At 43.4% G+C, this 17,081-nt stretch overlaps 1 protein-coding gene across 4 annotated transcripts in view; it reads right to left on the reverse strand.

The window, feature by feature from the left end:
- Nucleotides 1–17,081, reverse strand: part of Pbx1 (PBX homeobox 1) — a 309,784-nt gene that overhangs the window by 64,554 nt on the left and 228,149 nt on the right. For 2 of the 4 annotated variants that reach the window (XM_039090792.2, NM_001134862.2), the window contains exons 5-8: nt 12,259–12,394; nt 7,889–8,048; nt 1,555–1,667; nt 147–236 (exon numbers count right to left, since the gene is read on the reverse strand). In XM_039090792.2, the coding sequence (XP_038946720.1) occupies nt 147–236; nt 1,555–1,667; nt 7,889–8,048; nt 12,259–12,394 (499 nt within the window). The remainder of the gene's footprint in view (nt 1–146; nt 237–1,554; nt 1,668–7,888; nt 8,049–12,258; nt 12,395–17,081) is intronic. The other 2 variants (XM_039090794.2, NM_001100681.2) reach the window with 1 other exon arrangement.

Below are 17,081 nucleotides of genomic sequence, written 5' to 3' on the forward strand. Positions count from 1 at the left end.
GATGGCATGACCGATAAAGAAACAAGAAACTAGGTGACTGCAAAGCTAAGACAAGTCCTACTAAGTGGCATTCTGGGCCCTGTGGCTTTGAAATAATTGACAGTGATAGAATAGAAACAAAGGGTTGGGGAGCCTTGTTTGCTTACACTGATGCCCTGCGGACTGTACATCTGACTGGCTGCGAGTCCGTCACTGTATCCTCCTGTCTGGCTGATAACATGGCGAAGGGTATCCACCTAGACAGAGGAACAACAACAGAAAGGCAATTAGTCAGAGAGAGGAAGGAAAGGATGCGGCACATCATCTCCTCACAGGCTACCAATGGGTCATGCTACACAGTAAAGCAAATCATTTTGGAGATGCTCTTCCTGGGAGGGGGGAGTCCAGAAGGAGGAGGCTGGGACTCCCCCCGATGCCAAAGACATTGTTACTTCTGAGTTCAGTAAAAACAGTAAAAGAAACCTGGGTTCCCCAAACTGAGATAGATTGCACAACACTGTGTGAGGGGTCAGGGACCATGGTGCTAGAGGGAATGGAGGGAGAGGACAGGTGCTTCTCCTTCCCTCGCTTTTTATCCTATGCAACTTGAGTCAAGGTTTTTTTTTCCTAGACTTGGGACAGCCACGTCACAGAGAGAGGAAACTGGGATAAAGACCCAGTTTTATTTATTTATTTTTAAAACCAGTATTTCAATGATGGTAAGTCATTTAGTCACATGACCAAAGTCTGCCTGCGTCACCTCAAATTTGTTTCTAGGCAGCGCTTCCTGTGCAAGGGGCTGAGTCACCAGCCAGCTGTCTATTCTAGGCATGTACTATTTTCTGTTCCATGTGTCAGATAGGTAGATGTGGCTCCTATCTTCCCAAGTCATTGTGACCCAGAGCATATGACTTCAACCTCTCACATCACGCTTCATGCTGAGAGAGCAGGATGGCTTCCCAAGGTATCTGTCTTGAAGGTAAATGGTTACACTAAGAAGCACGGAGGTTTGGCACATGACTTGATTTTTGGTTCCATATATGGTCTTATCATCAGAAACTCGAACCCACTGACCTCAAGGGTGACTAAGTATACGAGTTTAGTCAAGCTGACTTTGGTGATTTTAAAGCTTAAGGTGAAAGCAGGAGATACTAACGCATCTGCCTGACCTTGGATGACTTCTTTATGTGAGCGAATCCTGAAGATGGGAAATCAACAGACGAGAGGGAGACTTGGAAGAGATAACAGGCTGAAACTCCTTTTCCTTTGATGAATAACAGAGACACCAGTTCCACCCGCCTCGCAGGCCTCTTTCACCTCACTCTTTATTCGTTCCTTTCCTACCTTCCTACTGTGATTGACAAGCCAGAGCCAAAGCATGGGCACCATACCCAATGATAATGGTTGTCTTTGTTCTGTTTCGTTTTATTCTGACTTGGTTTGACTACCGCCTGTCTGCCTTTCCCTTCCTTTCTTTATCCTTCTCTGGGTCCAGACAGGAGCAGGAGGCTGAGACAACTGAAGGTTCTTCCACTCTACTGAATTCACCTGGCGGCATATTGGCTGGGTCCCTACCTGTGATTGCACGTTGGCTCCAACCTGGGCCCCTTGGTAAGAATCCCCATTGAGTGACTGCACGCTCATGAACAAATCTCCAGAGTTTGACATGTTAAAAGAACTGGAAGAACCTGGAAAGGAAAGAGTGAGGCACCTGAATCACAGAAAGGAAAAGGATCAACCCCGCAACCAACAGCCAAGAGGAGAATGGCATGCAAAGCAATCCCCCAAATCAAATGTAAGACGAAAACAGTGTCTGCAGAGCCTGGTTAGTAGCATGAAGAACAGAGCAAGCGAGAGGGTGCACGCTGTTGCTCTTACATAAAGAGACCCCTCATTCCGAGTTGTCGTGAAGACTGCTTTCGGCTAGTGATTTTAAGTTGAAAAGGGGAAGCTGTAGTCTAGTGCCATCTACTTTCATGACTCTAATTGTCTAGGGTTGGCCATGAGGCCGAAAGGATGGAGAGTGTGGTCAACAATATTGGCTGGCCAATGATATTTCTGCCACCACATTAGAGCATCTGGGTACTTTTTCTAGATTCCAAATATGCTTTGCTGAATCCATCTTGTGAGTGGAAGCAGCACACAGGAGGAGAGTGCATTGAGGCAGTGTCTCCTGGGGTGGATAGATACTCTCCATTCCTAGAAATACGGTAAACTTCGTTGCTCTGTGGCAAGAGCCCAGGAAATCGCCAAGACTGCGAGATTATGTGAGAATGGCCTAGCCTTTCTACCAGTTGCTGGAGCACAGAAAGATAAAGCAGAACACTGGGCTAACATTTTCAAGCATGCATGAAATGCGTCTAGGAATTTTTTTAAAAATCGGCCTCCAGAAGGAGAGGTAGCATGAGCTTTCACCAGAGATAGAAGTTCCATCTGGCTGGCCTTAGATCCATCCACAGGCTCCCATGGGATGAACCTAGCTCAAGCTTACCCTGAATCCCAGGGCTTCCGAAGCTAACCAGAGCTCTAAAATCATCGTGCAGCTCAGCGCATAGGAAGGAAAGCTCAGCGTGCAAGGTTTGGTTAAAAACATGACGTTAGCCTGATAAAGGAGAGACCTCAGGGACCCAGGTCAGTTGCACTCTGTGACTTCTAACCCTGTGCTCTTTCTTGCCCTGAGATTCTTCTGACAGCCACCACCAATGGGGAGTCACCCAGCGATGAGTCAGACCTCCTGTCTGATGCTTTCTGTCTCTTCTCTCAAGACAGGGATCTGAGCTCCCCAAGAGAGCTGTCTACCCGCAGTCAAGAAGAGAAGACCTTTTCTTTTCCCCCACAGAGCAGCCACTTAATAGGCAGTGTGTTCTCTACCCTGCCATGGCACTTGATATACAACTGTCTACTGTGTCATCACATGTCAACTGCAAGAGTCATTTAGAGGAACCAGGTGTTTGTAATCTTGGCAACAACCCCAAGTTAAGAACTATCTGTATCTTCCTGTGTTCCGGGGAGTTTGCATCCTCACACAAGAAACTCTGTAACTATATTTCTGCATAAACTGCTGTTGCCTCCAGCTCGCTGCCCATTCCTGCTTTTCCAGGCAAGGAAAGTGCTGTCTTTATGGGTGGAGAGGGGACTGAAATATCAACCAACGGACTACATCTTGTCTGGCCTGTACTTTTCTATATAATTTCTCTTGAAGGAATTAGACACACTCAATCTTAGCAAAAACAGGACTAGGATCTCGTCATGGTCAGTTTATATGCAGGCAGTGGGATGGAGACTTTGGCCTGTAACTTCCCTCCATTACCACGGCACTCTATTTTTGAAACCAACCCTCCCAACTATGGAAGAAGCAACGTTTATTGCAGCTCCAACTCTCATGCTTGTGTAGCCAACCCAGACTTTGACACGTGAGTTGTAGCCCCTTCAGATCGCGTTTGTAGTCACAGACACAAAGCCTAAACAATAAAGCCAATGCAATATCACGTCTTGTTCAGCGCACATCAGAACCAGAACCTACACAATGGCTGTATTCACGTCATCAGACTTCCTATGTTCCTTGGCCCCGAAGTGCTGAGTCTGAAACCTAGGTATTTTATTTCTCACCCATTCTTAGACACCAGGTACTAGTCACAGATGCTGTGTGCCTGGCTGAGGGTCAATTGGTCATTACTATTTAAACCATGCCATGAGAGAAATCCCCAAAAGGGCTACCCTCATGCCAAGAAGCATGGCACCCACAGAAGCATGCAGACATGGAGTGTGCCATCTACAAGATATATACTGCAATTGACACGGATGATTTAAAAAAATATATGTGCATAGATAAATTGTAAATATGTCTGGCTATGTAATATGCGTAGGGATAAATATGCGCATACAAATGCACTGTGTGTATAAATGCATTTGTATCAGAGCAGTAATTGCAGAAATAGTCCCTTGTGCTCTTGGCTGTGCTGTTTCAGCATTTCATGGTCTCTGTGCAGCCATGTCGTGGCTTCTGAGAATCTAGAGGCAGTGATGGAGTAGACGGAAGTGAACAGGTGCTCCTAGTACCACAATAAAGTCCACACAGGCATCAAGGTATGTGTGTGTGTGTTGGGGGGCCGTTCTTTGCCCAGCATTGAAGGGTGGAAAGAATGGATCACTGAATGGAGAGCCTCCTGAGCACTGCATGGTTCCCAGACAGAAAGTGAATGCACTTTCTTGAAAGTGCTGTGGAATCCCCAAAGAACAGCTGCGTACTAGTAGGTTTGCCGAGACCACCCAGTCACTTTATCTGCAGGGTGCTGTAGGGTAATCAGCAGTCACTTGGAGGCATACTTCAAGATGTGCTTGGCAGTTGAAAGGATCTGGATTTGGCTAAGGAATGAAGGCCAGTGCCACCCAGTGTGGCACTTGGGGTGTGTACAAAGTGACATCTGCACTCAATTAGACTGAGAAGAAGTAATGGGTCACCCGGGAATCTAATGCATTTCCTTGGGCAAAGACTGTGACTTGGAAATGTGTTAACATCCATTTTCATAAGGCGAGTTCCTGAAGATAGTCAGTCCTTTTATTTCAAATGATCTTTAGGAGTCTAAACTTCTCGCGAAAAACGAAACAGAACAAACAAACAAGACCCAAATATGCAATAAAATTCAACTAACTTAACAATAAAACGTAATAATATCTAAATGGAAGCATGGCTTCCCAGTCTTGGCACTATTGATGCTTTTGGCTGGATAATTCTTGGCTGTAAGGAGCATCTCATGCCTGGTGGGATGCTTAAGTGGATCTCCATCTCCAGCCACACCACGGACACTGACAACAATGAAAACCATCTCCAGATACTCCTGAATGTCTGCTGAGGTGAATACTCACCTCTCATTGAGAACTAATAACTCACCACACAGATATGGTATGTGCTTGCCTTAAGAAACTCAAAGTGTTTGAAAGTATGAGCTCACGGATTCTCACTGGGTATACAGGTTTTGTGAGGGAACTACCTGGCAAATATTGCTTTAATTTCTGGAGTCTAAAAAACCCAAGTTCCCCATAGGTGAGGTAACTGGCTAATTCAGCCAGACTTCCATGTCATCTCGAGGCAGGGAGGAGGGTACAGAGGAGGACAGATTTTAGTAGATGTGAACCTAATCATGTTTCACTCTTGCTTCCAAGTAAGCACCTGCCTCGTTTGAGTCCTCAATTCATGCTTCTATAACCTTTTTCTTTTAAACTTGAGAAATTGAGAGCTCATTATTTGGGGTCTCCCCAGTGAGCTCTAGCCAAAGGTTTATACAATTTTGTCATGCAGGTTCTCTCATTTCCCACGCCCTCAACTTCATTGCTTTCATCCTTCCTCATTATTGCATCGGGTTTGTCCACCTCTGCTGGAAGACACAATAAATCACACTGAAAGTCTCACGATACTTGGACATCCCTAGCACCTAGTCCTAGGTGAGGCTATGGAAAAGGGGGCAAAGTCTACTGAACAAACAGGGCTGCTTAGGTGTGGGTTGCTAACCACCCGAGTGCTATTCCCTGCACACAATCCAGGGGAGGGAAGAGGGTTTATTGCTGTATTGCCTTTCCTGCGGTAGAAATGAACGTGTCGAGTAAGCAAAGATCCCAGGAGAATTTCTATTTCCGTACCAAGAAGATAAAACTGTCCTGGGTGCCAGAATCCTGGACTTCAAAATCTGCCCAAATACCTTTTCATAGATTAACCTTTTATTGACAATCTCCATTACCATTTCTCCTTTGAAATTCCTTTCGAGATGGCGCACAATGGAATAAACACTCTATGTAAAAGTTCGAGCGCTTATCCTCCAATCTGTGCCGTGATTTAGGCTGTTAAAAGCCGAAGAAAACCCAGAGAAGCCCATTTATAACTTTTCCAGTTAAGACATTTATCTTTAAAATTCCGTGCTGTTGCACATCTACAATGGTGTTTTCTTTGCTCTTTGTATTAGAAAGGGACCATTACAAAGGGTTCCTTGGCAAATTATTTCCAATAACTTAGGCACAACTGGAAGGCTTAGCTTGAGTTTTCCATAATAATGTACTTTGTGCTCAGAATAGTCATATGAAGTTTAAGCCACCAGAAAATTCCTTAGAAAACTGTAATCAGACTGACATTCCGTAAGAGCCAACATAATTCTTAAACACAGAGTGGGGGTTAAAATGCTTACTTTTCTCTTTTTAAGTGCTTTAGGAAAGAAAAATAGTTATGGATTTAGTAATGAAGGGAGCCCACAGGGCCTTTCTAAGGACTAGTCATAAATCATGGGAAGCCATCTGTGATGCAGATATAGCAGGGACAGGGAAAAAAAGTCATTTTGATATCTGTTTTGCATTATGATAACCTCTGCAGGACTGTTGAGTGCATTTTTGCTAATATTGACAGAATTATACTTCTTCCAAAGAGATAAGCGAGAATGTCTGCCGAGCACCGCAGATCACCTTGTGAAGCTGGGTTTGAAATCTTCAACCATCAAGCAGATAGGGAAGGAGGAAACTGTGGTTATTGGACCTGTTTCACTTGGATCTTTTATCAATCATACCACATCGAGGAAGAGCAACAACGGCCAACAACAACAACAACAACAAAACCAACAGAATTTTCAAAAGCGTTCTTCAGGGCAGCCTGACCTTAACAGCTGAGGAAAATAAATTGGATCAAATTAAAGAGTCTTGTGATGCCAATGTTTGAAAAGCCAAGGGCTCTCCTCATGCCTGATTCTAATTAAACAAAAGAAGGTCATGGTGGCATAGCCCAGGGACTTGGAGACCCCGAAGATAACCAATTAATGTGTGGAGAAGCTCACGGAAGAAAAGTGTGTGGTGCCCCACAGATATCCAGTTACAAAGGCAGCATATGGCATGAAGAAGCTCCTTAGTAGACAACCAGACCATGAGGTTGATGTCACCACACATACTCCTAGAAATCAGATTCGCAACCATGTTATGAGTCAATATGTTTGGATTTGCTAGTATATTATTGGTATCGGCAGACTTAGAAGTGCACTCCACATCCCAAATAAATGCATCTTGTCCGTTATAGGGAAGGATGACTTCTTACACAAAACATATTTAATAAGGAAACGTTTGTTTTCCCCTTCTCCCCTCCAGGAGAAATATCAACATGTCTTCTGCAGCATACCGTCACAGAGGTAATATTTCATATAGTACTGACTTACTGTGGCACCCTGGAAGTTCAGAAGTGACAGCGCAGGGCAGTTCTAAAAATGAACTTCTATGGCAGCCTAAAGTCTGAATTTAGTGGTATGATGCACGCTCACAAAAATAAAATTTAGACCCAGAGCACACGGTTGAGGTTACAATATGAACACTAGAATTCAAAATATTTGGTTTAACAGCTTATAATTTTTCCTGGCAATTTACATAAGGAAAACCAATAAAAGAAACCAATACAGAATAATATCTCTAATCAGCATCTAGGAAATATTGTAGCCTGGCCCTGCAGATTGGAATTTGCCAATGAGACCTTCGCAGAAGAATGAATATCCTTGCCCAGGTCCCATGCCAACACATGACCTGGACATGTTGATGATGGGGACAGCAAGATAAACGAGGATGAAAACATCATAGGAGAACCCCATGGAACTGCCTAAAAGTGTTCAATTTTATCTGTGATTTTAGAGGTCTCATTAAATCCACAGTGGACCTCCATTATAAATTAAACATATGCATTACAATGCAAACTTGCAGACAGCCCCATCTTAAAAGCTTTGTCCTTTGAATATGACAAGGAAAAAAACCCGAATTGTCACTGACAGCAAATCATAATTGCAGTATAGATCAACGAATCAGAACCCATAAGCATTCAAACAAAGTCTCAAAGTAGGGAAAAACAAATATACAAATGGAGAATAATCCCCCCCAAATCAAAGAGGAAACTGACCCGCTGAGTTGGGAGTGGAGGGCGAGTTAGCTTGGCTTCCATGGGCTGACACATTGGTGGCAGTGACAGCCGTTTTGGCAGCATAAATATTGGCTTCCTCTTGAAATTTACCTATGTTCTTCTTGTACCGGATTCGCTTATTTCCAAACCAGTTTGATACCTAGAGCAGCAGGAGAGAAGATGGTAGAGTCAGTTCAGCAGCCATCAGAAGACATTGCAGGGAAACAGAGGTCCGTGAAGGGGTGGAGAGATGGGGCCAAAGAGGATGACCTCACCCGCTACGGAGCAAAAGTAAAATCTTAAAGAGGACCAACTGCCTACTATAGGTTTTCTAAAATTCACAAGACCGCTTCGAATAAGATACTCCTATGTAAGACTTGCTCACCAATGCTAGCACTCTCGGTTTAGAATAAGTATTTTAAACTTATTTCCGAATTTATGACATTTAAATAAATATATTAGGAAAAAAATGCTTGTTCTTTTTAAAGCAATGCTAATGCTGACACTGTGCAATCAAAATACACAGATCTTTAAAATATCCACATAAATCTATATTGATATATGGGTGCTTCTGTGCATACATTAATTCCAGACTTTAGAAGTTAAATGACCTTAATATGGACTCTGAGACTTAACTGTATTGTGCTATAGGCTTTATCAATATAAATTTACTGATTATCTTGTACAAAGTTTTATCTTAGATATGGAAAAAAACAAACAAATGACTAATTACTACTTTAAATCCCTGCTTTTAAATGTTAAAGCCAATGAACACAATAAACCTAATTTACTTTCTTTTGTTAATTTATTGCCTTCCTGTGGCTCAGAACAGCTGTCTTGGCTCCAATGGGTACTTCTTTTCCATTTATACAAAGACTCCTACCAGAAAGGAGTCAGGACATACACTGGCATTTACTCCACAAGTCTTGCCTTGGGGAGGAATGTCTAATAACACCCTACATTCTAGATGTGAATCTGGACTACAGGGTTGTGGTTTTTATTTAATTATACAACAAGCTATGAAAACAGGTAAAGGAAGAACAAACTGACCACAGACATAACACCCCTTACATATAATCCCCACTCTACCTTTTATCAACAATGGCAGATAAAGAAAATGTTAAGTTAAGAAAAAACAAAACAAAACTACACTTAGTTTTGAATTCATTCAACAAAGCTAAAACTTCAAAAGCCTAGCTAACCTTCAAAGGCCTCTGTGGCTTACACATAGCAGAAATACCAAGTCTTTGTTACAAAAATCAAACTGTACCAGTGCAGTATTAGTAAATAAGAGAAAAAAAATTCAATAATAAACTGCTTTATTTGTTGGAAATGCAGAAAAACAGAGTTAACGTGGGGGAGGAGGTGTGCTTCTGAGTACAATTCAGGATGACACCACGTCTAACTGCACTTTGAAATTCAAATTTCCCTTGATCGAAGTTTCAGTGCGCATATGAATCAATCATAATTATCACTGGTTATTGATTTGTACGTGCAACAGGGAGGGAGAGGAAAGGTAGGTATGTTTCTCAAAAGCAACTGGGGAAAAAAGATGGAAATGGTGAAGGTAATTGAGGGAAACCTTCCGGGAAGAAAGGAAATGACCCAGGTCTATTTCTATTAGCTGTATATGAACAAAACAAGAAGGAGAGATATGGGTGGGAGGGTGTTAGAGAGGTTGGGGCATTTCCTGTAGTATCTACATAGCAGTATCCTCTACCTCAGATAATATGTAGACTCTGCGTTTCATTAATTAACACTCAACTGTCATAGACTAAAGGCCTAATATGTGTCGGGCACTAGGGATGCATACGGATGAGGTAGCATGAGTCAGACAACACAGAAAGAATAATAGGTTTTCCGGGGACTGTTTGATTTACATCTCAAACATGTTATGTTTCAAGAGCCTATGGGCAGAGCCACGGCAAAATCCAGTGGGAAGTAAGATACATGAGTTTAGTGTTCCGGGACAAAAGCCCCATCTGGATATTCAAATGGAGTTACATTTGTAGCTGTGAGTGTGTAGAACGGTGCTTTTCAGAGGTAAGCATTCACAGATGCCTCGTGAAAGCAGATTCCAGGACCCGCGTTCGCAAAGATTTGGATACAGGGCTGGTTGAAGACCCAAGAGTCCACATTTCTCTTAGGTCCCAGGTGATGTGCTGCTGGCATTGCTGATGCAGCTGATGCTGCTTTCTGAGGACCACACTGAGCAGTACTCACATGGATGAGGGGCTCTTTGGGGACCAGGGGGGGAGAAGATAGTTATTAGAGGCATTTCAGACAGATTTAGGTCTATGAGCCTATTTTATGGGGGAGTCATGGGAGAAACCAATAGCTTTTTTAGCACATGTCAGAAAAGTTGTGAATGAAAAAAGGGTGATCCGGTCCACTGGCTGGAGCATGAACTGATGAAAGCTAAGGAAAGAAAACCAGTTGTAGGGTGGGCAAAGTGAGAGTAAATCGACTTCAAAAGACTGAGGGGGGCTAGCCCAGGGGGAGAGAGGAAATGCAGAAATAGTGATACCAAGAAACAAAGGATGGCTGGACAGGTCCCATGAGGTGGCTATTAAAAAGGGTGGCTACAGAACGTCTACCTCATTAAGAAACTTAAGTAGTATACATTACTAAATCTGAGAAACATAGACAGCTTTAACATGTATCCTCCAACCAGCCACGCTTGGTCAATGGTATAATAAAGACTCTCCAAAAGTAAGAGTAAGTCCTCTAGAATCCCACATTGACCTTGGCCAAAAACAAGCCCCCACCCTATGAAACTATGAATGGCGTCTTATTGTTTCTCAGCAGATTTTGCTTCACAATGTGGAGCAGCTTAGCCTACCAGTTGTTATTGTTACTGTGGTGGTGGGAGTGGTGTGTGTGTGTGTGTGTGTGTGTGTGTGTGTGTGTATGTGTGTGTGGGTGTGCACGCTCGCGCGTGTGTGTGTGTGGGGGAGGGGGGAGGCATGGCCTTGGGGTAGATAGAAGAGAAAGGAGACATGGCATATAAATAATTCTTTTGGTGAACCAAGTTCAGCCCTTGGGTTCCCACAATGAAGGAGGTAGAGGTTGCTACAGCTAATTGTCATTATCACCAGCTGTACCCTTGAGTGACTCCAGAAGGGTTCTCCCTCATTTCTAGATAAATTTAAAATCTGGAATTGTGGACTTTTTTGATTGAGTCCAGGGAGCAGTTTAACTCTACCTTAGAAGTAGAGGACTCTACCATGGAAACCTATTGATCTGTGACAGTAGAAGTGTACTTCACGCCCTAAACCCACTCCTCAAATACACCACCAGGAGCAAGGAGCATCATTTCTTCCCATTTTACAGGCAAGGCATCTAAATCTAGGGCTGGAGAGATGGCTCAGTGGTTAAGAGCACTGACCGCTCTTCCAGAGGTCCTGAGTTCAATTCCCAGCAACCACATGGTGGCTCACAAGCATCTGTAATGGGATCCAGTGATGCCCTCTTTTAGCATGTCTGAAGACAGTGACGGTGTACTCACATACATGAAATGAATAAATATTTAAAAAAGAAAAACAAAAAACAAAAAAACCAAAATGGTCACAGTTCTAGAAAAACACTAGGCTGACTTACTTGAGCATGAATACTGAGTTTCTGCTTTCCTTAACTGATGGGGCTGGAAATAACCTTCAGCTAGGTCACAGAAGCCACTGAAGGCCTGGGTTACAAGGCCTATATGCATGCTGCCTTACCTAAGTAGATGTTTCTAAAGTCAGTAACTTTTGTAAGGAAATTATCAAATCTAGGGAGCTATGCTATTTTTCTTATACTTTTTTTTTTCTATTCTAAGACAGAGGCTCAATACTGCTTCCTGTTTTTCTTCTATTCGTGTTAAGAGATCCCATGGTTACGGTTAATGCAAGCTGGAGAAAGGGACACCCAGGGCCATTCCAAGGGAACCACAGTGGCAGGCTTCACTCCTTCTCCCAATCAGTTATTCGTTGTAGAGTCAGAGTACCAAGAGAAAGCATTCACATGCCTTTCATTCAAGTAGTTTATTCACCGACTCTTATTAAAGTTCTTGGTTCGGGAGAAAAATGACAAGGAATTAGAAGAAACAGTATGAAAGATGCGGGTATTGTATAATAAATGCTACCATCCCAAGGGAGCCTTCTCCGTCTTTGCATACTATATTCTAATTTTTCTCTTCCTTTGGTTGTTTCCTTTGGCTGGGTTTTTTGACTCACCGGAAAACTAGTTCACAAGCACTAAGAGCTTATCTTCCCCTTTCAAGGCTCTCTCTGGTAGCTCTTACAAGGCCTGAAGGCCTAAAAAACCCTCCAGTACCCCCAGGATGCTCCATTAGGCAAGGCAACCAGCTGGCTCTTCAAGGGGTTTCTCACCTGGGAGACTGTGATGCCGCACTTCTTGGCTAACTCCTCTTTGGCTTCCTCACTGGGGTAAGGGTTGCTGAGATGGGAATAGAAATATTCATTCAGAATTTCTGTGGCTTGCTTGTTGAAATTCCGTCTCTTCCGCCTTCAGAACGAGAAAGGGAAAGGGATAAGAAAGAAGGTCACATTAGACAGAGAGCAGGGTGGCTTCTAGAAGAAGGAACATCTTTGAGCAAAGGGTGAAATTTGAAAAAGGGCTGAATGTCCAAACCACTAAGCACATTTATTCTGTGTTTCAAATGAACTGGAGAAGAGAATCAAAAATATCTGTACATTCAGGCCACCTTGGGTTTAACTCCTAGACCAGCTCGATACCAACGGGGTGACTGTATGACACGAAAGCACCAGCTTCTTCAAGTGACTGTGAAGAGCTCCGAGGTGCACAGGGACCATGTACACGAAGGACTCAGTAGAACATTTAGCACTAGACACAAGCCAAACTCGGTGGTAGCATTCCAGGCCCTTCCTACAAGAGCATGAACTTACGTCGTTCATTCCACCTGGCACTTTGCTAGAGCTATTCTTATCCGCTTGCCTTTTTTGTTTGTTTGTTTACTAGTTCTGTTTTCTAAGACAGGGTTTCCATGTAGCCCTTGCTGTCCTGGAACTCAGTCTGTAGAACTTGGAGATTGACCTTTGAACTTGGTTGATTGAACTTGGCTTTGAACTTGGAGATTCACCTGTATCTGCCTCCAAAATGTTGGGATTAAAGGCTTGCACCCATCATCATCACTACCTCTACTGTCACTGTTCCCACAGCCTGGCCCTATTCTCAGATTAAATACTGTGTTCTAAGTCACTCATCGGTTGTGCTATGGAGATAGTTCAGGTCTGACTGACATCCAACCCAGCCTCATGCTTCTATGTAAGCTGCCTCCTGGCAGTGACACAGAGATTCTGGAAGCCCCAAGTTAAAACTAAGTTATCATTTTCTCTCGATTCTATCCGCATACAAATGCACCCAACATTTTAAAAAGTCATCTGGGGAAGAGGGCAGGAATTAACCCCTGATTGCCTGACCTCCCTCAAACAGAGAGAGAAAGGGCAGTTTTGAAGCAGAAGCTGCTAAGTGGTAAAACTGAAGCTCACAGAATTCTTCCTCATACACAGGTTGCCAAAAGGAAGAAGACCATTTTTCTCTCATAAAAGCATTTCTCTGCCTTTTAAAAAAGGGGGTGCTAATTGAACAAATCTCAAGTGAGAATTATTTTATTGCTTCCTCACTGCTAAGGCCTGTGGGTGGTTGGATGATCTCTTAGAGGACTCTGGGCTCTGTGTAGGCCTGATTTTCCTCCTTGAAGCGGGTGAAGCCTTCCTTTTAAAATTCCCTTTAATAGCACATTTACCTACCTTGCTTTTTGTCCAAGTTATTCCTCAAGGGAAAGAATTCTAGAATATCTCTGATTATATCAGGACAGAGACTTTCCAAATTTAGCCAACAGAAAGCACCGGTGGCCTTGCTAGACTGGAAATTTAGCTAATATTGTATTTTCAGGGTCCCTCTTGCATTAATTAACACAATAAAGTACGTGATTTTACCGGATGAACACCATCTGCCTACAGGTATCAACCACATCTGTCCAGACTGTGGCAAGCTCCAGTCACTCTCCCAAATCATGCTGTGTTTCTGGGTCATCCAGCATCGGAGATTGGACAGATTGGATTTAAAAGCCCAGAGAAAAAAAGAGGCTTGTGTGGAAAGTTCTTGCCTAATGGAAATTAGAAGAAGATGGCCTAACGGTCAGTGTACCCTCTGGGTTTGCCTTCAAAGAACCTTTTGCTGGTTTTCCTACAGATAGTTGTTTGGGGTCTGGGGAACTGGACCAGGAAATGCTTCTGTCTCTGGGAGAACCCCCAATCCTTCATCCCATTATTGGCAATTAGCATTACAGAGTATTTTTTGGGAGTCTTCCAATTGAGCTCAAAGGAAACCTCTCTGGAATGAGCTAGTGGTGTGGGGATGGTGCAGACAGCTGTTGCTGGCTCTCTTGGTGTCCATGATATGTGATCTAGCCTAGGTGGTCCCATCTACTCCAATGGACTTGCTTATCCCTTCACTCAGTAGCTGTCTTAATCTGTCTCTGAAATCTCATGATCAGGATGCTTCAGAGCTTCAGGAAATCTAGTGAAAATAATGTGTGCCTCAAGGTAAGGCTGGGAGCTGAGACAACTGGACAACTGCTTTCCTTGTTTTAGCATTCCTGACTTACAGGTTAATGTTTGTGATCACCAGCAAATCAGAGCAGTGATCACTATGGATTTCCTGTGTGTGCGCTCGAGCGAGTGAGCATGTGTGATCCATGCATGTGTGTGCGTGCATGCAATTTGTAAAGTGTATAGGCAGGTGTTTGTGCACCATGTATGCACTGCTAGAAGAGGGTGCCAGATCTGTTACAGACAGTTATAGAGAATTCTGAGTCTAGAAGTGGGGCTGGACCCAATCCTATGGAAGAACAGCAAGTATTTTTAATTGCCATGCTAGTTCTCTCTACCAGGATCTTTGTGTTTGATGTAAGAAAATGTGGATGTTCATGGACTATTACAGCCCTGCTTTGGGCTCATGGGAAACTTTTTGTTTTCCCTTTTCTAAAAGAGCCATGATCACTTCTTAGCCTTTGGCTAAGATCAAGTGTAGTGCCTAAATGAGATACCCATGATCATGAGAAGCAGGATTTCCTCCTGCTGCTTACTTACCCTCATCTGACCATGGTTTCAGAGCAGGTCCACACAGTGCTGATCTCTCACATCTATCCCTTTGTTCCACTCCTGATACCACTGTTAATTTTGAAAGGTTTAGATGAGCCAGCGTGTTTCACAGCACTGCTGACTAACGGTGTCGAGCGGTGTTTTTGGAATGAGGGAGTGTTCTATGTTTGTGTTACCCAGTAGAGTAGCCATAGTGACTTGAGGCTACCATGCAGCTGTAATGTGGCTGGTGGAGCTAACAGACGATTTCTTAAAGCACATCAGCACTCTAACTGTACATTTGAATTTAGAGTCAAAGGGCCACAAACTAGGCATGCACCGTTAGACTGATGCTGTCAGAAGACATGCTCAAGTAGCCATCATGGAAGAGAGCCCAGGTTAGAACACCCCCAGAAACACTGGATGACTGTAGAACCCACTGACCGTTTCCATAAGATAGCCAGGTTTATCTTCAAACCAGAAAAATTATCCAGGAATATTCTATAAGGTGTAGACAGTATTTTCTCCACTGGCTGTGCTGGCCCCGTCTGAGGGACAGAGAGGTCAGCAGTGATTCATTCCAGACTCCTCCAGTTTGGAACATCCTCATCAGAATCACTATAGAACCCTTCTTAAAGCAACATGCTCGCTACTCATGCCGCCAAGTTATAAAATGGATAACATATGCGTATATATAAGTATATTATAAAGTTATTTAAGTTATATTTATTTATATAGTAAAGGTGATAATATTTAAATGTGTTAAATATAATATACGTACTGAGTGGCCTAGGAATTACTATACTGGGATCATAGAATAAACATTTTGTGTCAGACGCTGTGTTTGTTTTTCAAATTAGCTTCACACATTCTCATGTAAGGAACCATCCCCATTCCATAGATATGAAAACTGAGTCTTTGGGAGGATAAATCACTTGTCTCTGATCACAGGGACCACTGGACACTTCAGTGAGAATTTGAATCCAGTGGCATTCCAGAGTTTGTGTAAAATTTTCTCACAATCACTCCCTAAACACCTCTCTTGAGGGTTCTGTTCCTTAAAAGTAGGAATTTAAACCCCCATTCCCCCTGGTACAGCTAAGATGGTCACTGGGTCCATCCTACTCCTGATCTCTCCAACTCAATACACATTGTTACACCATTTTGTCCAGCAACGACTTATATGCTCTCATCAACCAAAGATCCTAGTGGCCCCTGGTTTCCTCTATCTCTTCATTTTCTCCACCACAGTGTTTGCCACAGCTTACACACGTCTGCAACTGAAAAGAAAATCCCTTTAAGGGCAGGACCCATGGTTTACTCATACTTAAAAATCTTGTGTCTACAGCCAGAATACAGCAAATACAGAGGCAAATGCCAGCAGCAAACCACTGAACTGATGATAGGACCCCCGTTGAAGGAATCAGAGAAAGAACTGGAAGAGCTTGAAGGGGCTCGAGACCCCATATGTACAACAATGCCAAGCAACCAGAGCTTCCAGGGACTAAGCCACTACCTAAAGACTATACATGGACTGACCCTGGACTCTGACCTCATAGGTAGCAATGAATATCCTAGTAAGAGCACCAGTGGAAGGGGAAGCCCTGGGTCCTGCTAAGACTGAACCCCCAGTGAACTAGACTGGTGGGGGGAGGGTGGCAATGGGGGGAGGGTTGCGAGGGGAACACCCATAAGGAAGCGGAGGGGGGACGGGGACGTTTGCCCGGATACCGGGAAAGGGAATAACACTCGAAATGTATATAAGAAATACTCAAGTTAATAAAAAAATAAAAAATAAAATGTAAAAAAAAAAATCTTGTGTCTAACACTTAGCAAGTGCTTGGGTAGGGATGTTGCTAAGGTCGAATGAGGGGGTTGGGGATTTAGCTCAGCGGTAGAGCGCTTGCCTAGCAAACTCGAGGCCCTGGGTTCGGTCCCCAGCTCCGAAAAAAAAAAAAAAAGATGCCTAGCTAAGGTCGAATGAGGAGAGTCCGCATTGCTAGTAAGATGTCTTCAGCTTTATCGACATCTTTTCCTTTGCTTTGGTCCTGCTCTTTGGTGACTCAGAGCATAGCCCAGCCTAAGAG

This window comes from Rattus norvegicus, chromosome 13 (genome assembly GCF_036323735.1).
Source record: "Rattus norvegicus strain BN/NHsdMcwi chromosome 13, GRCr8, whole genome shotgun sequence".
Classification (NCBI taxonomy): Eukaryota; Metazoa; Chordata; class Mammalia; order Rodentia; family Muridae; genus Rattus; species Rattus norvegicus.